This window comes from Balaenoptera musculus, chromosome 15 (assembly GCF_009873245.2).
Source record: "Balaenoptera musculus isolate JJ_BM4_2016_0621 chromosome 15, mBalMus1.pri.v3, whole genome shotgun sequence".
NCBI classification, from domain to species: Eukaryota; Metazoa; Chordata; class Mammalia; order Artiodactyla; family Balaenopteridae; genus Balaenoptera; species Balaenoptera musculus.
Window position 1 is genome coordinate 83,253,871 of NC_045799.1, and position 27,901 is coordinate 83,281,771.

At 42.7% G+C, this 27,901-nt stretch overlaps 1 protein-coding gene across 3 annotated transcripts; it reads left to right on the plus strand.

Annotated features, from left to right (window-relative positions):
- CCZ1 (CCZ1 homolog, vacuolar protein trafficking and biogenesis associated) lies at positions 1–26,326 on the plus strand. Of its 3 annotated transcripts, XM_036826663.1 has the most exons (15): positions 2–225; positions 1,208–1,305; positions 1,397–1,490; positions 1,771–1,848; positions 2,256–2,303; positions 2,884–2,967; positions 4,020–4,195; positions 8,614–8,695; positions 10,976–11,037; positions 11,342–11,453; positions 17,602–17,635; positions 18,286–18,403; positions 24,391–24,549; positions 24,834–24,961; positions 25,981–26,326. In XM_036826663.1, the coding sequence occupies exons 1-15, from the start codon at positions 112–114 to the stop codon at positions 26,034–26,036; spliced, it is 1,443 nt and encodes a 480-aa protein (XP_036682558.1). In that variant the 5' UTR covers positions 2–111; the 3' UTR covers positions 26,037–26,326. The 3 variants fall into 3 exon arrangements, with proteins under 3 accessions (XP_036682559.1, XP_036682558.1, XP_036682560.1); XM_036826664.1 differs by lacking the exon at positions 1,771–1,848 and having other exon boundaries at positions 1–225; XM_036826665.1 differs by lacking the exons at positions 1,208–1,305; positions 1,397–1,490; positions 1,771–1,848 and having other exon boundaries at positions 4–225.
- The last annotated feature ends 1,575 nt before the right edge of the window (positions 26,327–27,901 follow it).

Genomic DNA, 27,901 nt, shown 5'->3' on the forward strand with positions numbered 1-27,901 from the left:
GCAGCGGCCACTTCCGGGGCGACGGCGAGCGAGGCGGAAGTGCGGTCTCCTCGCGGCAGCTGTCTTTGGGCGGGCAGAGGGAGGCTCCCGAGGCTGGGGGGCCGGGCCGGGATGGCGGCAGCGGCGGCCGGGGCAGGAGCTGGGGCGGCCCAGGAGAAGCAGTTCCCGCCGGCGCTACTGAGCTTCTTCATCTACAACCCGCGCTTCGGGCCGCGCGAGGGAGAGGTAAGCGGAGCGGGGCCGCGCGCTGGCGTCCGTAAGCGGCCGAGGAGGGCGTGGGGCGGTCGTACGGCGTCGGGCCCGAGCAGCCGCGGGGTGCGCCCGGGAGGCGGCCCCGGCCCTCCCGGAGCCGGGCAGCACCTGTCACCCCGCCCTCGTCGAGCGGCATTTACCGGGCTGCTTTGTGCCAGGTGTGTGCCCGGGCCAGGGGCTACGGCGGGGGCCACACAACGCGGGCAGGGTCTGTTCTAGGTCCTGGATCAAAGCCTGTGTATTGAGTGAAGGTTCGTCAGGCTAATCACTCCACACAGGTGGAGTCTCTCTTCTCTACATCAGTCCTGGGTGATTAAAGTTGAGTTTACGTCTTTGTTGCTAGAAGTCCCCGCCTAGAAGCGTGGAACAAGAGTGGGAGACTGTAGTCCTTTAAATGTAAGCTTGGAGGATCTTCGGAAAGGTTTTTTTTCCAAATTAATAAATTAAATCGGATGGGGGCGGGTGGGTTTTTTTAATGGTTATTTTTTAAGGTGGGGACGGTGACTTTCTCAACGGATGTCCGGCGGTAGGTTGTGTTGGCAGGAAATCACGGTCCTTTTAAAGGCTGTCAGTCCAAATGCCTGTGAACCTGCTGGGTTTAATTTGTGGGGAGGTGTAAGTCTGTGCACCTGCACACACGCTTGTTTCTTAACAAGCGTTGGTGTATTACAAATTAGCATGAGGAAAGAAATCCAAAGACTGAGTTTTCAGAATAGTTGTCTAATGCTATTTCAGATGGCATGTGACTTACTGAATATCACAATTGCCTTTCAGGCAGGTGGGCGTTGTTTACACCGTGAGGAGAAGATAATTTTTGTTTTTCTAAAAAAGGGTCTTTTGTTTTGCCAGCTAAGGTGTATGGTGTGAGAGGTTGACAGTAAATGTAGCACTTTCAACAGCTAAGACGGAAAAAATGCTTATGTCAATGTTGTGATTCTGTTTCTTCATACTTTAGGAGGAAAATAAAATTTTGTTTTACTATCCAAATGAAGTAGAAAAGAATGAAAAAATTAGAAATGTCGGATTATGTGAAGCTATTGTACAGTTTACAAGGTAATACCTTTCAATGTGCTTTTGCAGAGTTCAGTGAATTCTTAAAACTTATGCTGGAGAATTGTCCCTAACATTCTTTTAACCTTTTTAGGACCTTTAGTCCATCAAAACCTGCAAAATCTTTACATACACAGAAGAACAGACAGTTCTTCAACGAACCAGAAGAAAATTTCTGGATGGTCATGGTATTTACATACACAGTACACCTTTTTGAATTTGTATCATAAAGTGATGGGTGATCTTTACTGTTAGGAATTCAGGAAAGTCCTCCAGTCATTGCATCTGAAGAGAGTTACCATAAAGTTGGTGGCAGTTTAAAAATCAGACTCCTGTTTGGTGTATTTGTTATTGGGACTCTTTTAAGAAGTTTTGGGTTGGGACATGTCCAAGTTTTTTAATTTAGGGGAAAATTTAAAACACATATAGTTGATACATTGTGTAATTTCAGTTGATCAAACTTTGTAGGTTGTTAGGAATCCCATAATTGAAAAGCAAAGTAAGGACGGAAAACCAGTTGTCGAATACCAAGAGGAGGAGTTGCTGGTAATGTGTCATTTTTTATTTCATATTTTTAGAAAAAAATTTGTTAGTATGTTGAGTGACTTATTTTTTCAGATTTAAGCTATGTCACTTCTGCAGAAGTTTCTCAGGGTACACACAGCAAAATTTTATGCTTATCGTTTCCATTAGCACAATCTTATAAAAATGTATATGTACCGTCTCTTACGAATGCCTTCTACTGATCATCTGTGTTTAAAGCCCTACTAAAAATTAGGCTTACTGGTTCATAATTGAATTTAAATACCTCTTATTTTCAGCACACAACTACTATAGGACCAAGTTTATGAGCGTTGTATTGCTCTGCCAAGAGTCACTGTACCTTTGCTATGCAAAGACTTTTTGCTTTCCCTTAAATTAAGATCTGTGCCATGTCTTTGTGTTGTTTGTAGGACAAGGTTTATAGTTCGGTGCTCCAACAGTGCTACAGCATGTACAAGGTAAGCGTGACATGCTTTCTGAATTGAGAGTCTAGCCAGTTACCCCAGTTTACATGGGATGCTTAAAATAATTCTTAACTCTTTACATGACTGCAAGGTGACTATGTGTCCATTTTAGGGGGAGGAAATAATGGGGCCTTTGAAACAGTATTGAGGTTTATGCGTGCACTTACTCAGTACTGAGCCCTTCTCTCTTCGCAGACTTGTGCTAGGAGTATATCTGCATTAGTGAACAATAGAGTCTGTGTTCTTGCGGAAAGTACATAGTGCAGGTATTTGCATGATTGAAGAAGTCTGGCGATATTATTTATATAAACTGAAACTTAGGTGTGAGTTCAGGTTTAAAAAAAAAAATGCCTAAAACAGGTGATTTTATAAAATTTACAGTATCACTTAACAGTGTTTCGGTATTTTGTGACTTATAACTCAGGCTTTCTCGTGTAAGTATTTTCTATATTCAGAAGGAACTGGGGGATGAAATTAGCAGAATTAATGTAAAAGGAAAAGAAGAACTTGTTATATTGGGAAATTGAAGGACATAAGAAATTGACTTCTTTTTTTTAATCTTTTACACCATTAGCTTTTTAATGGTACATTTCTGAGAGCCATGGAAGATGGAGGTGTCAAGCTCCTAAAAGAAAGATTAGAGAAATTCTTCCATCGGGTAAGTATTTTGAATTTTATTTGTAATCTTGGTAGTTGTCCAAACAGACTGTTAGAGAGAGACACAGACAGGTTTGTTTCTCACATACAAAAAAACCCTAGAAGTTGGAAATGGCAAAGAGCCTCAGGCATAGTGTGACAGGATCAGACCAGTGAGGAGACTCATTACATTTGCACTCTTGGATCAGAGCTTCTTGACATTTGTACACGGCTCCTTAGAGCATCTTGGAGATGTCTTTCGGCTTCATCTTGCCCCACCTGTGTCTGTCCCTGTGCGCTTTACTCAAAAGCAAACTTCCTGTGTGGTGGATCGGTTAATTAGCAAAATCTCACATCCTTACAGATCGATTATGTTCACTAAACAGGCGTAATCTGTATTGACTCAAGGTGAAGTCTGTGGCTGTGACACAGACTTTCTTCCCTTAGTGGTGATTAGTGTGATTTTTCTTTCCCAACTGATGTGAATGTGTCTACACAGTTGCCATTCTCCTTCAGTGTAAATTTTGCATATTTGACCTTCCCCTGGTCAAATCCAGTTTATCTTAGAGAAATGACTCTCAATTTATCTTTCTCCCTCCACTACCTTTGATGTCTATTTTTGAATTGTTTTGTTTTTATGAAGTACTTTTCTTTCTTGTTTCTTCACTTTAATGACCATAATTATTCACTCTGACTGTCCCCTCTTCCTCTTCTTGTCTTCATTTCTTTTCTGTCCATCAACACTGACTGTATGCCCTTCCAGCATGATTTTAGTATAAGATGGTATCGTGTGGAGGTCAGTCTAATCTGAGGAGCACTGATATGAAGACTTAAACACTTCAAAGAGAGATAACACAATGCTGAATGAGCACTACTTATGTTTGAACTTAATTTTTTGAAATTGGTACTGATTTCAAATCCAGTTCCCTGTGGCTCACCTCCATGTTGGTCTTGGCAGTGTGCTGTTTGCTAGCATGTAATTGTACCATAAATTAAGACTAATTATTTTCAGTTGTCAGAGTACTATCTTCAGTATAGTATTAGTAACTTTTATGCCTTATTTTTTTCCTACAGTATTTGCAAACGTTGCATTTGCAGTCATGTGATCTACTTGACATTTTTGGCGGGATCAGCTTCTTCCCATTGGATAAAATGACTTACTTGAAAATCCAGTCCTTTATTAATAGAATGGAAGAAAGCCTGAGTATAGTCAAGTACACTGCCTTTCTCTATAACGATCAACTCATCTGGTAGGTATACCCTACAGCTTGGTGTGTAGAAGAAGAAAGTCTTTTAGGATCATAAAAAATAGCAATGACTGCGTTGATATCATGTTGTCAAACTGGAAGTAATAGCTGGTGGGGGGTGGAGGGGTAGGATGCGTCTTTTTAGATATTGTTAAAATAAGGCAGTGATTGTTTAAACCAAAATTAGGGTAATTTTGTTTAAAATTACCAAGCAGGGGAGTTTAAAACTGGTTCCACGGAAGATAGAGAAAATGTTAGATTGAAGAATCCTATTTTTTTTTAATTGATTAATTTATTTATATTTGGCTGCATTGGGTCTTTGTTGCTGCGCGCAGGCTTTCTCTAGTTCCGGCGAGCGGGGCTACTCATTGCGGAGTGGGGGCTACTCATTTCAGTGCACAGGCTTCTCATTGCGGTGGCTTCTCTTGTTGTGGATAATGGGCTCTAGGCACACGGGCTCAGTAGTTGTGGCTCGCGGGCTCTAGAGCGCAGGCTCAGTAGTTGTGGCACCCGGGCTTAGTTGCTCCGCGGCATGTGGCATCTTCCCGGACCAGGGCTCGAACCTGTGTCCCCTGCATTGGCAGGCAGATTCTTAACCACTGCGCCACCAGGGAAGTCCCAAGAATCCTATTTTTATTTTGGTATTTTTCCAAAAACATCTTCAAAGAAACAGTATGGTAAATGTGGAAAGCATAATTTTCATACTTTTTTTTTAAAATAAATTTATTTTATTTATTTTTATTTTTGGCTGTGTTGGGTCTTCATTGCTGCACGCAGGCTTTCTCTAGTTGGAGTGAGTGCGGGCTCCTCGTTGCAGTGGCGTCTCTTGTTGCGAAGCACGGGCTTTAGGTGTGCAGGCTTCAGTAGTTGCAGCACACAGGCTCAGTAGTTGTGGCTCGTTGGCTCTAAAGCACAGGCTCAGTAGTTGTAGAGCACAGCCTCAGTAGTTGTGGCGCACGGGCTTAATTGCTCCGTGGCATGTGAGATCTTCCCGGACCAGGGCTGGAACCCGTGTCCCCTGCATTGGCAGGCGGATTCTTAACCACTGTGCCACCAGGGAGGCCGCATAATTTTCATACTTTCTTTTAAGGAAGCTAGTTTTTTAAAAATATCCAACAAGTTATAAGTGCTATAAAACCAAGAAGTAACCCACTGTCATCAAACTGTGTTTGCGTCCTGTAGCAGGGACAAATACATAATTTCTTTGATGAAAGCACTGATACTCAAGAAGCAAACATAAACTGTTACTAAAAGCTTTCAACTCCCGAACACGGACTCTGGAGGAGCTGTGTGAACGTGCCTGAGACCGCGGGGAGAGGTCCCTGAAGACCTGACGGGGAGCCAGCCTGTCTGTGCGCAGCTGAGCCCGGTCTGCCTGTGGTGAGCCGCTGAGGTCCGCGGGGAGCCGCCAGCTGAAAGCCCTCCGGCAGCTGCCCAAGTGCACTCGGTTTTTGTGTTTGTATCTTCTGGCACGTTGTTTGTGCTCCGAGAGCGTTGACGGTGAGCTCAAAGCAGATGGTAGGAGATACCTTAGAGTTCCGTTTGGACCGTGTTGCGTCCAAGTCGTGGATTTGGTTTTAGCAGCGGCTGTGAAAGGATTTAGCAGTGGCCCCTCCTCTGTGGGGAGGAGGGTGTCAGTTGACTGTCTCGCCCAGAGTTTTTGGCCTGTTTTTTGAGAGGACTTTCTTTTTAGTGAATTGCTTTCCTTTTTCAGGGGTGAATGCTTTTATGAATAAATGCCTTAGCTATTTCTTAAGTTAATCAGAGTTGACCAGACTCTTTGATCTTGGCTAGATTATTTTACATTCAACACTTGACAGTGACATAGTCTGTATTATAGACTAAACTGATCCTACCGTGAAGGATTCTGTCGAATGATGGCCACTTCATTCTCGGTAACGCTCCCGCTGAAAGAGATTCTCGAATAACTTGGCATCACCACCAGAAACAGAGTTGGCGGGCTCTGGAGAAGTGCACAGATCCCGGACCACGGCTGTGCGCAGCTCACAGCGCTGGAGTTGAGGCTTCACTCAGAGCAGGTGTGGAGGTCTTAGAGCAAAACAGGTGAAGTCCATTTAGCATTGAAGTAAAAACAAGGCGCAGAGTGATATATAAAACAGAAAGAAAAATCAGTCTTGAGAAAGTAGTAACATCTCATGCACACAAATGAATCAGTTGAGCAGGAGAATAATTTTTCTTTTTTTTTTTTAAATCATTCATATCAAATGACTATTTGAGAAACTTTGAGAACATCTGTACTTCTGAGCACCAGTAGGCTGTTTCCTGTTTGACGTGAGCCAGTGACAGAGTCCTGAATCATGTGGACCTGTCAGTACAGGGTTTTGTTTGCTTTTATTTGTTTACTTGTGCTAAGAAAGGAACTCTTGTTTTTTTTGGGTTTTTTTTGTTTGTTTTTACTTTTTATTTTGAGATTATTGAAGATTGACATGCAGTTGTAACAACTTTTCTCCAATGGTAACATCCGGCATAATTATAACACAGTATTACTTCATTGACTTTTGTTGGGGAGCAGGAATAGGGATGCGGGTGGCAGATACTGGGAAGAGGGCTGCTACAGTCGGAGCTAGTGGACATTCCACAACCCCGGGCAGGCCTCCCCATAGGCAGAATGGGAACAACCTACTTGCTGCTTCATGCTCTGAACAGCTGGCTGCGACTTACTTTCTTTTAAAATTTTCTACCCAGAAAACCAGCATCAAATTACTTAATGCCTAACGTTAAATCTTAAGTGCAATAATAAATGCAAAGCCCTAAGCACAGCGCACATAGTAAGTAGTTAAGAAGTGTCTTCCATTTCCTTTTATAGGGTGTTTTCTGTTCAGTGTCCTCTGGTCTGGAGTAGTGCTGTCCAATAAGCATATAATGCAGGCCACTAATATCATTTTAAGTTTTCTAGTAGCCACAGTAAAGTAAAAAGAAACTGGAGAAATCAATTTTAACAGTATATTTTTTAGCCCAATGTATCTCAGATTTTTTCAACATGTAAACACTATAAAAAATTATTAATGAGCTATTCTTTTTGTGTTCAATCCTAAAAGTCCAGTGTGTATTTTACACTCATTTCCACCAGCCACATTTCAGGTGTTCAGTAGCCAGATGTACCCAGTAGCTACCGTTTCCGGAAGCGCAGCTCTGGAAGAAATTGCGCAGAGCGTGATTCTTTACATACTGTCTGCTGCTTACCATTAGCAAGCTCTCTCCACCAGGATTTATGTCTTGAAAGGAAAGTAACATCCAGAACCTGTTTTGTGTCTTTCTCTTTCTTTCCCCTGCCCTCAGTTATTTCCGCAAAAGAAAAGAGTGGGGTACCTTCTGTGTGTTTGATTTGAAAGGTCCATCTGCCCGGTCGGCTGCAGGTTACTTGCAGAATTGGTGTTGTCACAGGCCAAGCGCTGACAGTTCTCAGCTGTTTCTGTTTTGGCCTCACCTTTGGACCCGGGACTTCGTTCTACTTGGCAGGAAGCTTCAAACCTGCTTCAGGGTGTTTGGCCCCTTTAGAGTTTTAGCTGTGGACAGACATTCTGAAAATGGGAGAGGAGAGGTGGTGTAGGAGGAGGAGGAGATAAGACAAACGGGAGGAGTCCAGGGAAGCAGGCAGCATTCCTGTGCCGAGCCAGGCCGGACTTCTAACGTGACCTGCGATTCCACTGGGAAAGAAGACAGAGCCCCTGGAATGTGGTGCAGAGGCTTGGTTTATATCAAGTTAGACTTCCTCAAGGATTTTTTCAATTATCTTGAATAGAAAAAAAAACCCAGATACAGACTCATTGTCTGTTTATATCCTTATCTGAAAAACCGGTTTCAGGTAGAGTCCAACAACACCTGCTAGTTTCTCAGCACTTTCCCAGGTGCCACTTATTCTTGCCTCTTTTCAGATTGGATGGTTTGCCCAAAAGTTTGTTTCTTTCTCTTCCCACTTTTTGCCTACACTGAATGGAGAGAATTAAAATCCAAATACATTTCTGAGACATAGCGTTTTGAGTTCCCCGTCTACAGCCAGCATAGCAGTGTGTTCAGGATGCGGGGTGAAAGAAAGTGGCCTTCCCGTGTAACCCAGAGCGTGGGCAGAAACCTGCTACCCGAAGGGAGTGTCGCGGCTGCTAACGCTCCCTGGCTAATCCCACGTGGAAGGCAAATCAAATCTGCTGTGACTTTTTACTTCAAATGGCATATAAAATGCAGGACTATGTAGTAGTAGCCTTTAGCAGGTCAGGCTAGAGTTCTAGTGCTGGACTCAAGTTTAATTCATTCCATTCTTGAACTTTCCATCAAGGAAAGGGCTTCTTGATATCATGTAAAAAAAAAAAAAAGAGAGAGAGAGATGAACTTTTATCACAGAGCAATGGAAAGACAGAAGACCAATTCCAGACTTTTAACACAGTGCTTTTCTGATGTTTCAGGAGTGGATTAGAACAAGATGACATGAGAATTTTATACAAATACCTCACCACATCTCTATTTCCAAGGCATATCGAACCTGAGGTATGATGGGGTACTAATCTCTAGATAAATAGATAGATGGATAAATAGATATATAGACAGACATATATACACACACACACACACACACACATATACACAGATTTGGGGGTGGAGTAACTTGGTGGGTGGGGCAGTTCTGATCTATATTTTACATTTTTTTTTCAAGAGTGTTGCATTCAATTAATTTAATCCATACATTTTACATTATTAGTGTGATGTTTAGTCATGCAGCTGTCCGTTGGTATCCATGGGGGATTGCTCCCAGGACCCCCCAGATACCCAAATCCACACACATATGCTCAAGTCCCTTATACAAAATGGCATAGTATTTGCATGTAACCTACACACATCCTCCCTTATACTTTGAACTGTCTCTAGGTTATCATAATACCTAATAAAATTGAAAAAAAAAACCCTAATACAATGCAAATGCTGTGTAAGTAGTTGCCAGTGTGCAGAAAATTCAAGTTTTGCTTTTTGGAACTTTCAAAAGAAATTTTTGCCCCAAATATTTTCAACCTGCGGTTGGTTGAATCCACAAATGTGGAATCTGCAGATGTGGAAACCTCAGATACCGAAGGCCAACTGTATATATTTAGCGTGTGTCACTTAGCACAGAAAACCACGTATGTCAGCTTTTCTTCATTTTGTTACGTTCAAATGCAATTGCAAAGCTATGTTTTTAAGGGGAGCAATTCATTGAGTAGAGGAAAAACTGTATTTTTAGGTCGGGTTCTGGGAACTCTGAAAATGCCAGGGATCTTGGACAAAACAGTGGTTAATTCTGTGGTCTTTTCATGTGCAAACATGAGATCTGATTTTGAGTTGATTATATACTTCCTGCCTGACTTTTCCATTCTGGCACTTAATTTCTCAGTTTTCTGCAGAGAACTGTAAATAATACTGCAGTGTTTTCCGCAAAGTATCTTTTTTTAGCTTTAGTTAGCTTGGAAGTGAAAAGTGTTCGTAACCCATAACATTATCATTTTGACCCAGGAGCGCACACACACACAGCCTCTCCCTCGCTCTGTTTTTTAAGGCCATGACTTGAAACAACAGGAAAAAAGTCTCTTTGATAAGAAATCTCAAGGTTTTGAGAAGGACCTGGTCCTGCACTTTGCTCCTTTCTGGGTAGTTTGAATACAGTGGCTAACGTTTCTGGAGTGTATACCACACGCCAGACATGGTGTAAGTGCCCAGCAAACTTGCATTATCTCATGACATCCTGACAGCCGTCCTGAAAGCCGGGTACCTTATCTCCATCTTACAGATAGGAGACCCAGGCTTGGGGGGCTTACATGATTTAACCCCGTGTCACCCAGCTAGTAAGTGACGGAGCCAGGACTTGATCTTGGGGTCTGCCTAATGCTAAAGCACCTGCTTCCAACCACACCCTCAGAAGGATCCTTCAGGAGACTTTCCCGTGGTGGACGGTGCTGTTGCAACAGCAGAACACTCCATTGGTGCGTTATTATATGTCTAAAGAGCCGGGCTTATAAAATGGGAATGTACGAAGTGGCAGTGAGAACACGGATGTGTGAGGACTTCTCTCGGTACAGGCTGCACGTGTGAGACTTAGCTGTGCATTTTCACTGTTGGATTCACTGTTTTTCAGTCTTTCATTTTCAGTTACATGCTAGAATTTTATATAGACTAGAAGAACATCAAAAAGTTTTAGAAGAATAATAAGTGTTAGCTAATGTGACTATTAGATTCGGGATTTTTTTTCATTTCCTATGCATATTGATGTAGTGTATCTTCAGCAGAAGAAACCAGGATTGGGTTACAAATATAGATCTATGAGGAGGCACCATGTCATGGCTGAAGGCAGGGACTTTCAGGTCACACAGGCTTGGGTTTGATGCCTGGCCCCTCCACTCAGGGGCCGGGTGTGTTGGTGAACTTCTTCAAACTTGTTTCCATTTCTAGAAAATAGGAAGATGGCATTCCCCATAAGGGCGATATGAGATGAAATTACGCGATTTATGTCATCGCCTAGCACGTATTAAACACATGGGAGATTTCAATTATTGCTGTAAAAGGAACTAAATCAGTATGTGGAATTTAGGGCACAGTGAAGTTATGATAGTTCTGTTTAAAACCAGTGAGTTCTTTCTGTACCTCTGTAATCCCCCCTCCCTTTTTTTTGGTGGGGAGGAATATGGAAAATTGATATAGAAAAATGGCATGGAGCCAACTAGTAAATATAAATGCTGTTTTTCAAAGCTTTGAATATAGGAAATCTAATAAGTCACTTGTCAACATTAAATTTGTTTACAGTTGGCGGGAAGGGATTCTCCAATAAGGGCAGAAATGCCCGGAAATCTTCAACACTATGGAAGGTAGGACTTCTGTCCTTTGATAGACAGTATTGGATTTTATTATCTTTTCTGGTAAAGATAAAATCATGAACGCTGAATTACCTTTGTGCTACTTTATTGACAATAATCAACAAAGGAAATTCTTTTGTTTCCAATGAATTAAAACGATTACTTTTTTATATTCTGATCTGGTGTTTTCTAAGTAATGTGTAGCTTCCCAAAAAGGCCAAATATTAACTAACACCCTTATAGGAATGCACTGTTTATATATTCCTGTTTGTAATCTGCCTAATTGAATCAAGTCATCTCTGTGCTTCCTTTTCAGATTTCTCACTGGACCCTTGAATCTTAATGATCCAGAAGCAAAATGCAGATTCCCCAAAATTTTTGTAAATACAGATGACACTTATGAAGCTCTGCATTTAATTGTTTATAAGGTAACCGTGGTCTTTCTCTCCAGGGTTACAGATTGATACTAAAGTAAATCTTTCTTGCACGGGTGCACTAGTCGGTGGGCAGACCTCTTATGTGTTTCTTGGAACAGGTGTCGCAAGTTCTGATTATTGTAAAACTCAAAATGGGTGCTTTCTGGAGTAAGAGGGTTACTTTCAGTCCCCATTAAACAGTAGTTCTGTAATTAGCAAGAGTCACTGTCTGAGGCTGTGACTCACATGTTTCCAGTCCTGCACGCGGACAGATCAGAGGCCGTCAAGGCCCGTGTTGCCTGTTGTTTGATGCCTGCCCACGCTCCAGTGGATTCTGCCTTCGCTCTGATTTGAAAGCTGTGGACTTGCTAATTCCATAAGGATAGTCTGAGTTTCTGTCAGGATATTATCTTGTAAGGATGTATATTTATGTTAGGTTGGGGTTTTTTTTATTAATTTATTTATTTACTTATTTTTGGCTGTGTTAGGTCTTTGTTGCTGCGCGTGGGCTTTCTCTAGTTGCAGCGCGCGGGGGCTACTCTTCGTTGCGGTGCGCGGGCTTCTCATTGAGGTGGCTTCTCGTTGTGGAGCATGGGCTCAGGCTTCAGTAGTTGTGGCACACGGGCTCAGTAGTTTTGGCTCACGGGCTTTGGAGCGCAGGCTCAGTAGTTGTGGCACACGGACCTAGTTGCTCCACGGCATGTGGTATCTTCCCGGACCAGGGCTCGAACCTGTGTCCCCTGCATTGGCAGGCGGATTCTTAACCACTGTGCCACCAGGGAAGTCCCAGGTTGGGTTTTTTAAGAGCAGTTTTTGGTTCAAGAAAGAAGGCTGAGCCTGTGTTGTTTTTCTTCTTTTCTGCCTGAGAGTGCAGTTACGTTTTAGTTCATAAAGGCTTAGAGGTGATGCGGTAAGTGCACAGGAAGGAGATGAAATCAGAGGATGAGGGGGATCCTGTAACTTCCGGGAAGATGGAAAGATGTGTTTGGCAGAGGAGAGTGAGGAAGCTGCAGCCTGGAATGTGAGTGGAGGACAGGGTGCGCTGAGGCGGGAGCCCGCCCGCCCCGAGGGGCCTGAGCAGCTCCGGCTTGGAGGCAGGCAGTGACCCGAGGAGTCAGGAGTGGACAGTGGGCTTGGCAAGAAGGGCAGTGAGTGAAGTGTTGGATGTAAGCCAGCCAGCCACCTGTTCCCCATGCTCAACACAGACAGCCGAGCATCTACCCCTGGATGCAAACTGAGGAGCTTCTGAAAGGAAGTAATGACCTGGGGAAAGCTGGGGCGGCTCACGTGGATGTCGGCACCTGCTGCCCTCAGCTCCAGGCCAGGCCTCTTCACCCCGTCAGCCTTTCGGTTCCCTCATCCGGAAGTGTGACTGGGAAACCAAAACTGTGGGTCCTGAGAGATGCAAGAATGATTCTGGGATCAGAAGAGAACTTTTAAAAATTAACATCCACGAAGACTAGAGAAGTTGTATCTATAAAAATGAAATAGGACGACAGAGATTCAGGGTTATGTTAAGCTTAGGTTAATTGAAAATATAATTAAAAAAATTTTTATTATGGTAAGATATGTATAACATAAAATTTGCCATTTTAACCATTTTTAAGTGTACAATTCAGTGTACATTCAGTATGTTGTGCAACCATCAGCACTGTTTCCAAAACCTTTCTTCACCCCAAAGAGAAATTCCCAACCCACCAAGCAATAACCCCTCATCTCCCCTCCCCCTGAAAATGTAATTGTTGACTTCAGAAATTTCTTAGAAGTGTTAAAGATGTTGGCCTGTCCCCAAATGTAAGATAAAATGACCAACGATAAAATATGAGCAGAAAGATGAGAGAGAGGAATTTCAACATCTAATTAACAAAGTGGAGGAGAGGAAATTAGTAAAGTGGTCTTATGAAGAAATGTGTAGCTGAAGAAGAACACGTTTTCCAGGTTGAAAGGCCCAACTGAGTGTCTAGCACAGTAAGTGTAAATGACCCATGCCTGCACACAACAGTGGGCAATTTCAGAAGTGTAGAGAAGATCCTCAAAGCTTCCAGAAGGAAAACCAGGTCACCTATAAAAGATAAAGCTGAGATTAGCAGTTTCCTTACCAGCACTAGATGTCAGGTGACAATGGAAGAAAGACTTTCGAGTTCTGAGAGGAAATGATTTTTGGTGTAGAATGGTGGCTGAGATAGAAGAGAGAGATATTAAACATGAAAAGTCTCAAAAGGCTCCCTGTGCATCCTTTCTTAGGATGTTGCATGAGGTTGTATCTCAGTAGAATAAGTCAGGAAACCAAGAAACAAAACACCTTGGAATCCAGAACAGTGGATCTTACCCATGAGAACAGTGAAAGGAAGGCTTGAGATGACAGCACTCCTCAGGTCTGCTGAGGGACTTCTCACCTGAGATGCTTCCACAGTGGACCAGAGGGGTGGGGGGCTGGCTCTGTATTAGGGGCAGGGGCCCCATAATGAAAAGAGGCTTCATTCATAAGGTAGTATGACTAAGAGCTTTGACTCAGGGACTTCTCTGGCAGTCCAGTGGTTGAGATGCGTGCTTCCAATACAGGGGACACGGGTTCGATCCCTGGTTGGGGAGCTAGAATCCCACATGCTGCACGGCACGGCCAGAAAATAAAAAAAAAAAAAAAAAAAAAACAGTTAAAAAAAAAAGATTTGATTCAGTATGTGATGTGATAAGGAGTGAGGAGGGAGGAGGGAATTGTAGGGAAAGTATACAAAAAGGTGTGGTCTGAAAATGAGCCAAACTAAAATAAGGCATAATTTAGAGCAGTAATTGGAGGGGAAATGTCCATTTTTATGTCAGGCTAAACTCATTCTCCTTTGAATGACTCAGGGGTAATGACTTTGATCCCTTAATGAAGGAAACACGAACCTGGCTTGCTGTGTTGTGTATTGGATTTTCATTTTTAGAGTCAACCATAGATGTAATTTTAGGTGTAATGATGGCATTTCAGTTACATTAAGAGTTCGTGTCTTTTTTTTTTTTTAATTAATTAATTTATTTATTTATTTATTTTTGGCTGCATTGGGTCTTCATTGCTGCACGTGGGCTTTCTCTAGTTGTGGCGAGCAGGGCTCTTCGTTGTAGTGCAAAGGCTTCTCACTGCGGTGGCTTCTCTTGTTGCGGAGCATGGGCTCTAGGCGCGTGGGCTTCACTAGTTGTGGCTCGTGGGCTCTAGAGCGCAGGCTCAGTAGTTGTGGCACACAGGCTTAGTTGCTTCATGGCACGTGGGATCTTCCCGGACCAGGGCTCTAACCTGTGTCCCCTGCATTGGCAGGCGGATTCTTAACCACTGCGCCACCAGGGAAGTCCCTGTGTCTTTTTTTAAAACAGCTTTACTGAGATACAGTTCACACAGCGTGTATTCATCCATTTTAAGTGCACAATTCAGTGGCTTATGGTAGCAAAGTTCAAGGGTGCCCAAGATCACCTTCACTTCTCACACCAACTGCTAGTTCAGGGGTCCTTTTGAAGTCTTTGTCTGGTTTTGGTATCAGGGTTAACACCCTGTTTTTTGGAAGACTTTGTGAAGGATTGGTGTGAATTCTTCCTCAAATGTTTGGTCACAGTGAAGCCACCTACATCTGGGCTTTTTTTTGTGGACAGTGTTTAAATTGTTAATTAGTCTCTTTGCTTATTATAGATCTTTTCTGATTTTCTACTTCTCTTTTAGTTAGTTTCAGTGGTTTGTATCTTTCTAGGGATTTGTCCATTTTAAGTTATTCAAGTTGGTGTATAATTTTTCATAATATTGTAGCCTTATAATCTTTCTTTTCCTTTAAAGTCAGTAATGATGTCTCCTTTCATTCCTGATTTTAGTAATTTGAGTCTTTTCTCTTTTTTCCTTGGTCTAGACAGGTTAGCTAAAGATTTTTCAGTTTTGTTGATCTTTTCAGAGAATCATCTTTTGATTTCGTTTTTTCCTCTTCTGTCTTTCTGTTCTCTATTTCAACTTATTTCTGCTCTAATCATTGTTATTTCCTTCCTTCTGCTTGCTTTGGGTTTAGTTTGCTCCTCTTTTTTTCCAAGGTCTTAAGATGGAAGTTTACATTATTGATTTGAGATCTTTCTTCTTTTTAATACATGTGTTTACAGCTATAAAGCTGAGAGACTGTAATACTAAGATGTAGTAGATTGTCTTTTATAACCATTCCTCCATTTGCTGTCTGCTGTTAGGACAATTTCCCTCTGGAAATTTAAGTGATTGTTTTTTATATTTTTCTCCAGTGATGGTGTTTCACTGGGGAGGGAGCATTAATATGTGGACCGGGGCGGTGAATGGGGCAGGATTGTCCACGAGGTGACAGTTACTGAGAAAGTGATGGTCAGTGGGGTTCACATGTACCATTCTGTGTACATTTTTAATATATTTGAAATTCTTCAACTTTTTAAATAGAGACTTGAAAAGGCACTTTTTTTAAAAAAAAATCAACCTGTAAGGGATCAGTTGTGCAAATGCCTGAGGCGCAGACATAAGGGAAGCAAGCTGGATCAGGCTTCAGGACCCTGTGGCACACAGAGTTCGTGTCCCAAGGAGACCAGCCGTTGTGCAGGTCTGCCAGGTAGTGACCAGAGTGAAGAGCCAGCAGTTCCAGATCTCTTGACGCTTTAGGAGAGGCTGGAAATCGGAATTTTGGTAGAAAACCAGTTGGCATCTGAGTCAAAATTACTTCAAACACAAAGAAACACCTACATTGGATGGAACTGGCCTGTAAGTCTCCCAGTTTGCAGCCTGTTTATGGGCAAATAATAATTATGATTCGGTTGCAAAATAGCATAAATGTTATTAACTTTGGCCACTTAAAAATAAAGTTAACAGCTGATAGAGGTTGAGAGGCAGAAGTGGGGAGAGGTGCAGGGACAGGGGCAATGTTAATATCCTCGTTCAGAAGTGGCAGTTCAGGAGCTTGTGCCTGTGGCTGGTGGCGTGAGAAGTGAGCCATTTGAGGCTGTAAGGTGACCATCCAGTGGAGGAACTAGAGGGGCTGTAAGCTCTGGGGGTGGGGGGAGCGGCTGGAGAGGGGCCTCATCCCTCATGACGGCCAAAGGCGACGGTGGTGTTGACCATGTTATCTAGAACGTTAACAGTGGTTGCCGGGCGAACAGGCCTCAGAGAAGGAAGTCTTTTGCATTTTCATCATAAGCCTATATGTTCTGTTTGACCTTGTTTCTAACACTATACATTGCTTTGATAAATTTAAATATTTGGGGCTATTTATTTATGATCTGGCTTGCTGTAGGTTCCTGTTACTCACTCATGTCATAACTGCAGTATTTGCTATAATAAAAAGTGAGATGAGGTGACATTAATTTGCTGTTTTTTTTAACTTGTGTTAATGGAGATTATCAAACATTCACAAAAATAGATTAGAATAATGAATACCCAGGTACCTATCACACAGCTTAATTAATAATATGCTAATGTTTCATCTCTCTTCTCTACATGTTCTGGTGTTTGGGTTTTTTTAATAAATTTATTTATTTTATTTATTTATTTTTGGCTGCGTTGGGTCTTCGTTGCTGCGTGCGGGCTTTCTCTAGTTGCGGTGAGCGGCGGCTACTCTTCGTTGCAACGCGCGGGCTTCTCATTGCGGTGGCTTCGCTTGTTGTGGAACACGGGCTCTAGGTGCGAGGGCGGTAGTTGTGGAACACGGTCTCAGTCGTTGTGGCTCGCGGGCTGTAGAGCGCAAGCTCAGTAGTTGTGGTGCACGGGCTTAGTTGCTTCGTGACATGTGGGATCTTCCCGGACCAGGGCTGGAACCCGTGTCCCCTGCATTGGCAGGTGGATTCTTAACCACTGCACCACCAGGGAAGCCCCATGTTCTGGATTTTTGTTAGAGCATTTTAAATCATCTCATTTCCCTTATAAATAGTTCATTTTGCGTCTCTAACTAATAAGGACCTCTGTTTTAATATCACCACCCTGCCATTATCACACCAGACCAAAATAACGTTAATAACTTCCTTAATACCATCTATTATCCAGCCCCTATCCAGATTTCTCCAGTTGACTAAAAAAGTCTTTATAAAGTTGATATATTTAAATAAAGATTTAAACAAGGCCACTGCATTTGATTATTTAAGTCTTCTTTTTTTGTACCATTTTCTGATCTTTGGTTTCTTTTCTCCCCTCCTCCCACAGGCCATGAGTGCAGCTGTGTGCTTTATGATTGACGGTAGGTACACACCTGTATCTGATTTCACCTGATTAGCTGAGCCTTTTCTCTTCACACTTTGCTGTGGTCTGTTCCTAAATGATAAACAAGTTGTCGTAGCGACAGGGAGGCTGTATTAAGCCTCCATCTGGGGCCTCTGCCGTCTTAACCAGCTATTTCTAATATCGTTAAAGTCCCAGCTTTCCTGCTTCTCAGCAGTAGGACCTGGGCACCTTTCTGTGCCTTCCTGCCCGTGAAACGATTACGGGAGTACCCATCTCAAAGGGGGCTTTAGGATTAAATGAGGGAATATTTGTAAAGCGCCAACAGTGCCTGGCCTGTGAGTGCTGTGTAGTGTTTGTTAAATAAATATTTGACCTTCCTAGGTCTGCTGGGGGTAGGCAGTCAATTCACTACCCCGCAGGGAGTGCTTCAGTCAACATTCACAGTGAGATAGGTCTTTGCCTCTTTTTCATCTTAAATATAACTAATTCTGGCTCCTCTGTTTCTCTTCTATTTGGGAGGGGAGGGGGATCTGATCATTTAATTGTTTTATTTCCCAGATCAGTACCGTTTTCATTTGAATATTGTTGTTAAGATGGTAAAATGAAAATTGACCTTTTTAACACAGTGTCCTAACACTCACTGGTGTTTCTTGAATTACTTGTTAGCCTCTATCCAGCCTACGTTGGACTTTTGCCGAAGACTGGACAGCATTGTCGGGCCCCAGCTCACAGTGCTGGCATCTGACATTTGTGAGCAGTTTAACATCAACAAAAGAATATCTGGGTTTGTACTTTGCTTTGTGTTTGCTTTCAAGCATTTAACTGGCTTTGGAAGAAAAAGGGTGGTTTTTGCTTAGAACATGGATGGTGTTAAGGTTCGTATAAACTCTGAATCCAGAGAACAAATGTGCTGTTTGGTCCTGTCTGCAAAGCTTCCTGGGGAGCTGTTCCTGAGTTTTTCTGCCCCACAATGACGGTCGGGGCGGGTCTTCTCTTAATGCGTCCCCTCAGCCCTCCGCAATGGTGCTGTGAACGTGTGGGGTTAGGTGTGCCAGCTCTGCCTGTGGTCTTGGCCTTGTGAGTTCACCTCACATCCACATGACCCGCCCAGGCTGTGAAATCCACACTGGCAGAGGTAATCAGCAGGGTTTTGCTTTGCATAGACGGAAGGCACTTTGCCTCTTGTGCAGAAATATTCCTGGTGAGGTTGCCTGTGACGTAAGCCAGTAGGCGTTGGTGCTGAGTCTGGCATCTTGAAAGGCTCTAGGCTGAGTATCAGGAGACTCGAGGTTAAACTCACCTTGGTTCTAAAAACACCCTGAAAAGTCACTGAACCTCTTTCTACTCTCTTCTCAGTGCGAAGTCGAATGACTGTAAAGGTAAAGTGCGTAGATGGAAAGTACTTTAAGGAATAAAAGGCTTCTTTATATGGGCTTCCCGTGTGTTTGAGAAGTTACTAAAATGCTGTGAATTTATATATAAGCTTGTGCTTGTAGTGATCATATGTTGTATGTATGTGGTCTTACATAAGCACCAGCCCACAGAGAGGTCCCACACAGGCTCCAGGTGAAAGCACGGGTAGGTTTTGTATCTGCAAGTGGATTTTTACTGCTGACAGCTTACTTAGTTTTAGAAAAGATACAGCCAAGGAATGAAAGTGCCTGACCACTTACATCTTGACAGTGCTGTTTAATCTAACTTTTTGACCATGAACCTGCCAGATTTTCGATTGTGAAGGAAGCATGTGACTTAAATCTGTGTTGGATCATGCAAGTTATGAGTGGAGAATGATCAAGTGTAGTTACCTACATCCCCAAACCCTTGGGAGATGACTGCACATTTTAACTGCTCTGCCCATGCTTTTGGCAGATATGGTGAATATCAAGTAACTCATTGACAAATATCCAGAGGTAAACTTGCTGTCTAGTACCTTTTATTTTACAAATCAGGTTAACCCTCTTTGGGATTGTACAGAAGAAAGGAGATGGCCTTGGATATTAATTATCCTATCATTAGACAGCAGTTTTCTCTCCGATATTTTATTATGAAAATGTTCAAACATAGGAAGGTTGAAAAAATTGTACAGTGGATACGCATATACCCCCACTTAGATTCTTCCATAGGCATTTTGCCATGTATGTTTGGGCACAGATCTGTCAATTCCTGTCTAAAGGACAATTTCTTGACTGTTAGGAGAATCACTGAACAGTACCATTAGCCCCTGGAGGATAGGGTACCTGTCAAACGTGATGGTAAAATAAGTGCCACACAATTTAGGGGTGTGCCCAGTAACAGGAATTCTAGGAATGTAGTTGTTCTTATCTTTGAAACCATGACCTGAAGATGGTTCTCGATGCATCTGAGATGTTATATATAAGGAGCTTTGATTGCCAAACCGTAACCATCAACTAACTAAAGATAAAAGCTTTTGAGTACAAAAGATAATGTAGTTTTCTTCCAGAAATCCTTCTGACGCAAATCAAGCCATTTTACATGCCAGTCCTGGGACCTCCATAAGTCATATCCCAGAGAAATTAGAGGCAGCCCTGAGGGAGGAAAGACCCCAGCCAGCAGCATGTCAGGGGCATTGTTGGGGGGCGGAGGGGGCTATGTTAGCCAGCCATCCTGATCCCAGAGGCCAGCTCCGGGACCTCTGCTGTCTCAGCTGCAGCCCCCGCTAGAAAGTGCCCACGGGGCTGTGCGCCAGTGTTCAGTGTTGAGTCCAGATTTATAAACTGCAGCTCTTAACGTTCCTTATGAAATTGGGGTCAGCCCTTTAAAGAATGGTGTGAAGTAGGTTTGTTTGGTGATTGGTTTCTATTCCTTTGTGGGCCACCTCAGTATTTTTCTTCTCCAGCACTTAAAATTCTATTATTTTTAATTTTTTTTCTTTTTTTGAGAGTAACTTATGTCCTTAATTTTTAAACAATTCCAAATAGAAATATTGGAAATCTTATTTGGCTTCTGTCTTTCTGGACTTGTACACACATATAAACACAGTGACATACACACATGGTATTTTTTACACATGGACTTTTGAAAATATATCATGCTGTAAATCTGTAGCTTTAAATAAATAAGTAAATAAATATATGGTATGAGCATCAGTTTAAACCAATAAATACAGACCTACCTCATTCTTTTTAATGGCTTCATAGTATTTAATAGGAAAAGTGTGTTCTATTTGCTTAATCGTTCTCCCATTTAATGGTTAGGGCTGGTTATGGCTATTAGTATTACAAACAGTTCTGTATTGAACAGTCTGGTACTTAAACACCTAATTATCTCCTCAAGAGAAATCCCTAGGATTGAGCTCTGGGGCAAAGGAAATGCACATTTACCGCGTGGCTCGGCTCCCGCGAAGGTAGAGCCATCATCCCCTCCCGCCGGTGCCACCAGCTCCCGTTCTCCGTGCTCTCGCACTTTGACAGGGACACTGAGATTGGGCATCTCCTCGTCTGTTCATGGGCATTTCTGTCTCCTCCACAAGTTGTCCCTGTCCTCTGGCTCTTTCCGTTGAAGTGCTTTGTCTTTTACATCAGGTATTACTTTTACATCAAGTATTTTCTTTTACATTAGGTATTACTCCTAATGTAATACCCTTTAGTCATGTTGCATCCTCTCTCCTTTATATTTAGTCAGTTTTATTAATCATTGCCTTTGGATTTCTCTTTAGTGGCACACTTGGAGCTTTCCACCCCAATATTGTAAAAATGTCCCATTTTTATCTCTGGTACATTCCTGGCTTTATTTTCTGTGGTAAATCTCTAATTCACCTAGAATTTTTAAGGGCTTGCAGGGGGGCTGTAACTTAAAAATTTCCCCCAAATCGATAGTTTTCTGAATCTGAGACTTTAGTTTTTGTTTCTTTCACACACCCCTATTCACCAGCCAATTCTAATATTAAATCTGAAAAGGCAGGAAGGAGGAGGAGGATGTAGAAAGTTATTAGAAACGGAACCTCTGTCCCGTGAGCAATTTTTTTTTATAATCCTTTTTTATCAGTCTTCTTGAATAAATGTGTAAAGTAACCCAGTTGCCTGGGAGGCTGAGTGCGCTGGGATTCCTACCACAAGTGAGGGGTGTAACCATTAACAGTACAGGTCGGTTATGAGCAGACCCGGGATTGGACCACGGGCAGGAGCAGGAGGAGAGCGAGATGGGAAGACCTGGCCCCGGCTGTGGTCAGTGGTGTCTAATGGCGGAGCGGGATGGAGGAAGTCTTCTTTGCCTTAAGTTTGGTCTGATAAGTGAGGAATGGCCAGTAGCCGTATTCAGCTAGAAATCATCTATCTGGCAACCTTCAGCTCTCTGGAACACAGCCCAGAACAAATGAAAACCACGGCTGGTCCCTGCTCCCAGCCAGCTGCCCAAGTCCACAGGCGAAACTCTGCGAGCAGTTAGGTGCGCACTGAACAGCCGGTCATTTCCTCCCCTGGTTCACAGCTCACGGTAACCTTTCCAGGTAGGCTTTGGAAGTTTGGAAAGGTTTTCACATAACTGGTCCTTAAACACTTAAGTCTCTGGCATCTCAGTGAAATTGATGCTCTTTACTCATGGGAGATATCCCTGTGACCTCTTTTTTTTTATATAAATTTATTTATTTTATTTTTGGCTGCGTGGGGTCTTCGTTGCGGTGCGCAGGCTTCTCATCACGGTGGCTTCTCTTGTGGAGCACGGGCTCCAGGCGCACGGGCTTCAGTATTTGTGGCTCGTGGGCTCAGTAGTTGTGGCTCACAGGCTCTGGAGTGCAGGCTCAGTAGTTGTGGCTCACGGGCTTAGTTGCTCCGCGGCATGTGGGATCTTCCCAGACCAGGGCTCGAACCCGTGTCCCCTGCGTTGGCAGGCGGATTCTTAACCACTGTGCCACCAGGGAAGCCCTGCTATTTTTAATGCGAGCAATCTTGTTATCTTTTCTTTTTTTTATTTTTATTTTTAAAATTAATTAATGTTTTTGGCTGCATTGGGTCTTTGCTGCTGCGTGTGGGCTTTCTCTAGCTGCGGCGAGTGGGGGCTACTCTTCGTTGCGGTGCACGGGCTTCTCATTGCGGTGGCTTCTCTTGTTGCAGAGCATGGGCTCTAGGCATGCGAGCTTAGTAGTTGTGGCTCACGGGCTCTAGAGCACAGGCTCAGTAGTTGTGGCACACGGGCTTAGTCGCTCCGCGGCATGTGGGATCTTCCCGGACCAGGGCTGGAACCCGTGTCCCCTGCACTGGCAGGCGGATTCTTAACCACTGCGCCACCAGGGAATCCCCACTATTTTTAATGTGAGCAGATCTTGTTTTCTTTTATTAACAGTACATTGCAAGTAACTTTTTTTCTATTTTCGTTTTTACATCATCCTTCATGGTGGGTGGAGTGGAAAGAGGCCACATTTGCCCCTGTCCTAACTACCTAAATAACGTCTCTCATGTGAATGTCCATGTGGGGTTACAAAGGGAAGAATTCCAATCTTCTTAGAAGAGTGTTGTACATGTTATAAATGAGAGAAAGAGGAACGCCACACAGAGTGTTAGACAAATAACCAGAACTTTAAGCCTGATCGAAGGTCATAGAAGTTAGTCTGTCCAAACAACTAAATTTACAACTCTTTCCAAACTTCTTTTAAAATTTTCATCTTTCCAGACAATTTTTCTTGTAGTTATACTTGCTTTTCTTAGATTTAGGGGCCTACTAAAAACAAATTCTGGTTTTATAAGAATTCTGTTTTCATTTTCCTGGGAACTAAATCGTCCACATTCTTCCTCTGCCTAGAGGTAGAGTATTTCAGTAGTAACCCACTTCCCCGGAGGTCGGATTTCCGGCACGCTCAGCCCCCCAGTGCCTGGCTGCTCCGCCTGCGGTAAGCAGAGAAGGCTTCTGGCCCCCGTGGCGGGGCTGCCCAGGCTCTCACCCAGACCCCCGATTGTGAATTTAAGGCACAGCGAGAGGTGAGGGAGGGGAGGCCCTGAGAGCCGCGTGGCCCAGCCGTCAGGGTGGCTCCCCGACGGGTCTCAGACTCTGAGCCGGGAGACAGCGAAGTAGCATTGCCCAGTCATCCAGAATAATAAAAGGGTAAATCCCAGTTAAATACTTCCGAGGAGGTTCATACGTTTTAGAATGATCTCTGAGTAGGATGATGGAAGCTTTGTTACTCACAAAGCTAAGCTTCCGTTCTGTGGCCGTTTACATACATGCAGCTGCAGGATAAATGAGATGTACGGGGGTCAGCAACCTTTTTCTGCAAAGGGCCAAATAGTAAGTACTTTAGGCTTTGTGGGCTGTGTATGTTCCAAGTACTCAACTATCCTTTAAGCATGAGAGCAGCTGTAGACAATACATAGGCATATGGGTGTCCCAGGAAAACTTTCTTTAGAAAAACAGGGCCTGGTTTGGTCCTAGAGCCATAGTTTGCTGATCCCTTCACTGGAAGATAAATGACCTGCCTTGATTTACTTTGTTTTTTGTTTTTTAAGTGAACAAATAACTGAGTGACTGCCATTTATAAAACACTGTACTTGAAAAAAAAAATTGTCACATAATGGTTAAAATATTTGGGGTTTTAAAAGTACATACTTGAGCTCGCTGGGAAATTCAGTCATTTTGAATACCTCGCGGATACCAAATAAGTTACTGCTGAATTTTACGTCTTAACTAAGGTTCTTGATTTGAAGGCCCAGCCACTGAAAATACCACCTTAGCCATTAAACATTGAGAGTTTTTACAGTGTAGTTGTATATTTGGGTAATTGTTCTTTCAGAATGTTACCACCTCAATAACATGTTTTCACAGGTCTGAAAAAGAACCCCAGTTTAAGTTTATCTACTTCAACCATATGAATTTAGCAGAGAAAAGTACAATTCACATGAGGAAAACACCCAGTGTGTCACTTACGTCTGTTCATCCAGATTTAATGAAGATTCTGGGTGACATCAACAGTGATTTTACAAGGTAATTCTAACCACCTCACCAATTAGACGTCCACTTTCTAATAAGAGACATTAAAGGAATCATCTTCAAAAACCGAGTGACCCCAGGCCCCTTCAGAGGTCTTGACCACCTCCCTGGGCACCAGTTCCAAACATCATTAAGCCCAGAAGGGGCTGGTCACTCACAGGGGACTCCCTGAACTTTTCAAATGGCTCAAGTTTCCTGTTTCTTGTTTTAGAATGTTTTTCACAATCCAGCTATGTATATACAATAAACAATTGCGTTTTGAAACTCTTTTCTTACAGAGTGGATGAAGATGAAGAAATCATCGTGAAAGCAATGAGTGATTATTGGGTTGTTGGGAAAAAGTCTGACCAGCGGGAGCTGTATGTTATTTTGAATCAAAAAAATGCAAACCTCATTGAAGTAAATGGTAAATAGGGTTTGGTATTTGAGCAGAATTTTAATGCTACTGATATTTAAAAACTATCTTTTCAGTGTACTAAGGAGCATGCTAAATAGGACAAATCATGACTGTTGAGATTTTAAGCAGATGCCCCTGTTGCTTAAAAGAAATCATCATTTGGTCTATTCGGGAGTGGGACAGTGGGGCGGTGCACCCCAAGTGTCAACTGTAAGGACAGTCAGGTGTGAGGTTTCTTCTGCAGACATCTTCTGGGGTGTATTACACTTTTCTCTTGATACCAATACTTGTATTAATAGTCTGTGCATTAGAAACAACCTCAGTGAATACATGCCTCATTTATTTATTTATTTATTTTTGGCTGTGTTGGGTCTTCGTTGCTGCACGCGGGTTTTCTCTAGTTGTGGCGAGTGGGGGCTACTCTTTGTTGCTGTGCGCGGGCTTCTCATTGGAGTGGCTACTCTTGTTGCCGAGCACAGGCTGTAGGCGCGTGGGCTTCAGTAGTTGTGGCATGCGGGCTCAGTATTTGTGACTCGCGGGCTCTAGAGTGCAGGCTCAGTAGTTGTGGCGCGCAGGCTTAATTGCTCCGCGGCATGTGGGATCTTGCTGGACCAGGGCTTGAACCCATGTCCCCTGCATTGGCAGGCAGATTCTTAACCACTGCACCACCAGGGAAGCCCCTACACGCCTCATTTAAAACGGGAATTGAGTAAAGTCCAGATAATGACGCCACTGTTGGAGCTCCTGACCCACAATTCAGGGTTGCAGCTAGAGTTCCTGTGTTTTTGAATCAGATTCCTCAAGATTTTAGAAGTTGTGCTCCTCACCCCCCAACCTGCGGGTGTCTTAGACACTTTGGGTTTGAGCTTAACATTTATCAAGGCTTCTGAGATTTAAGGTCAAAATTAATGCAGACGTTTATTTATGACCAACTTTACTCCAGGGAATTTAAGGTACTGATATATATTATATAACCTTTCCAGTGAGAATTTCTATACCTTACTCACCGTTTTCTCTTCTTTTTGCAGAAGAGGTCAAGAAGCTTTGTGCGACGCAGTTCAGTAACATATTCTTCTTGGATTGACTGACAAGGGCTCACCGAAACATCTTTTAAAAAAACAGCTCAGCAAGCATTTTGTTTACCATTGCAGGTTATTGGTCATATTATTGACTGGATTAATGACAATAGTAAAGCAATACTTGCTTTGAAGAATCAAATTTCTACTCAGCCTGATGATCCCCTGAGGTTTTTAGATTTTAAATATTTATGTGGAATTAAAGGTAGTCAGCTACATCTCTTTCATTCCATTCTTTTGACATTATGTGACTATTTTACTGGAAAATAAGACTAATAAATTGTTAAAGTTTTTAAAATTCTGGTCTTGCATTGAGTCTCTCTGGTTGCTTGTTTGTAGACCACACCAGCCATGGGTCCCTGGTTCATCCTCAGGAATATTCTAGCAGCTAAAGGTGCTCAGAGTTGGGATTCCTTCCCCGGTCCCTAGGCCTGAAGTGGTAAACTATGAGGCATTTGCCCAAAGTAATTGCTGGACTTGGTTTTTATCTTGAGCAGTAATGTGATTTTTAGACCACAGATAAACATCAGACAAAGAACGTAATGCAAGTGCCCCAGTGTGCTCCAAACATAAAGCCACGCAGAACTCCCAGGTAGGCACAACCCCACCTGCATGCTCACAACTGAGATTAAGCCTGGCAGGACTTGATTTAACTTAACTTTTGGTGGTCTGGACATCCCAGAGTTTGGTTGAAAACTGGCATGGTCTGGAAAAACCGGTACCAACCTGGCCCTAATAGGAGCTCTCCACAGCGCCCCTGCACCCAGCCTGTGAGTTAGGGTGGAGCAGGGAAATGACTTCTCATCTATTTGCAGTTATTTTCATTGTCACCCGCTAATTCACAGTCTCCCTTATGATTTCCTCTTGCCCCGTGAGTTACTTAAAATGGTATGTTTTCGTTTCCAGTGATCTTAGGCTTTCTTTACTGTGTGTTTATTGCTGACTTAGTAATTGCAGCAAAAATAGATCATGGCCTCTGATGTATTATTTGAAGTTGTTGCAGTTTTCAACCTAAAACGTAGTCACTGTTTTTGTCTGTGTTTATTCTCTGTTGCATCCTTGTTGCTAACTCTGTTAGTTCCAACTTTGTAGTTTGGTTGGTAAAATTATCTGTATCCTTACTAAGTGTGTGTCTTCCTGATCTGTTTCTTCCCTCATGGTTGTAGTCTTCCCTGTAATTCTCTCTGCTCTTGCAAGGCTAGTATGTACGATGTATGTGAGTAATGCATCTCTTTGGTTGTTGGGCCTTTTACTGTTATCTTTATTTTTATCTGTATCATGCAGATGTTTGCTTTAAATTCTGTTTTGTCTGTTCTTAATATTGCTAGTTATTCTGGTCATCTTGATTAGATTGTCCTGGTACATCTTTTTCTGTATCTTTATTTTCATCCTTTCTATCTGGTTTTGTTTAAGATGTTTGCCTTGTAAAGAATAACATTGAAGTGAATTTCTATTTTTTTTAAACCCAATCTATTTATGGGATTTTGAAGGGGAGGAGGAGGTGAGTTAACCTGTTTGCTTGGTGATGACGGGTAGATTTGTACTTTCCCTGCCATCTTTTGCATTTTCTGTTTCCATTCTTTTTTTTATTCTTTTTCCCAGCTTTATGTCAGATGATAGTTTCCTTCCTTTTTGCTAGTTTGGAAGCTTTAGGTTGTATTTTTATGCTTTTGGTGGTTACTCTTATATTTAACACAACTATTAGCTGTAACATTTTCCTAACAGACTTAAAGTATTCACTTAACTGCTGACTGCACACCTGGCTCTTTATCCTACGTTGTTCGGCCTTTTGTCCATGCAGTGGTGTTTGCGATGCTGTGGGAATGGATGGGAAAGGACCAGGGAAGAGGCCATATAAGAGGCAGCATGTGAA

What these genes read in the sequence shown, in the direction of transcription:
- CCZ1 (XM_036826663.1), top strand. Translation starts at nt 112, where the DNA reads ATGGCGGCAGCGGCGGCCGGGGCAGGAGCTGGGGCGGCCCAGGAGAAG. An exon ending in AGTGCTACAGCATGTACAAG is followed by an intron (nt 2,304 to 2,883) that starts GTAAGCGTGACA and finishes TTACACCATTAG; the next exon opens with CTTTTTAATGGTACATTTCT. An exon ending in TGTGTGCTTTATGATTGACG is followed by an intron (nt 17,636 to 18,285) that starts GTAGGTACACAC and finishes ATTACTTGTTAG; the next exon opens with CCTCTATCCAGCCTACGTTG.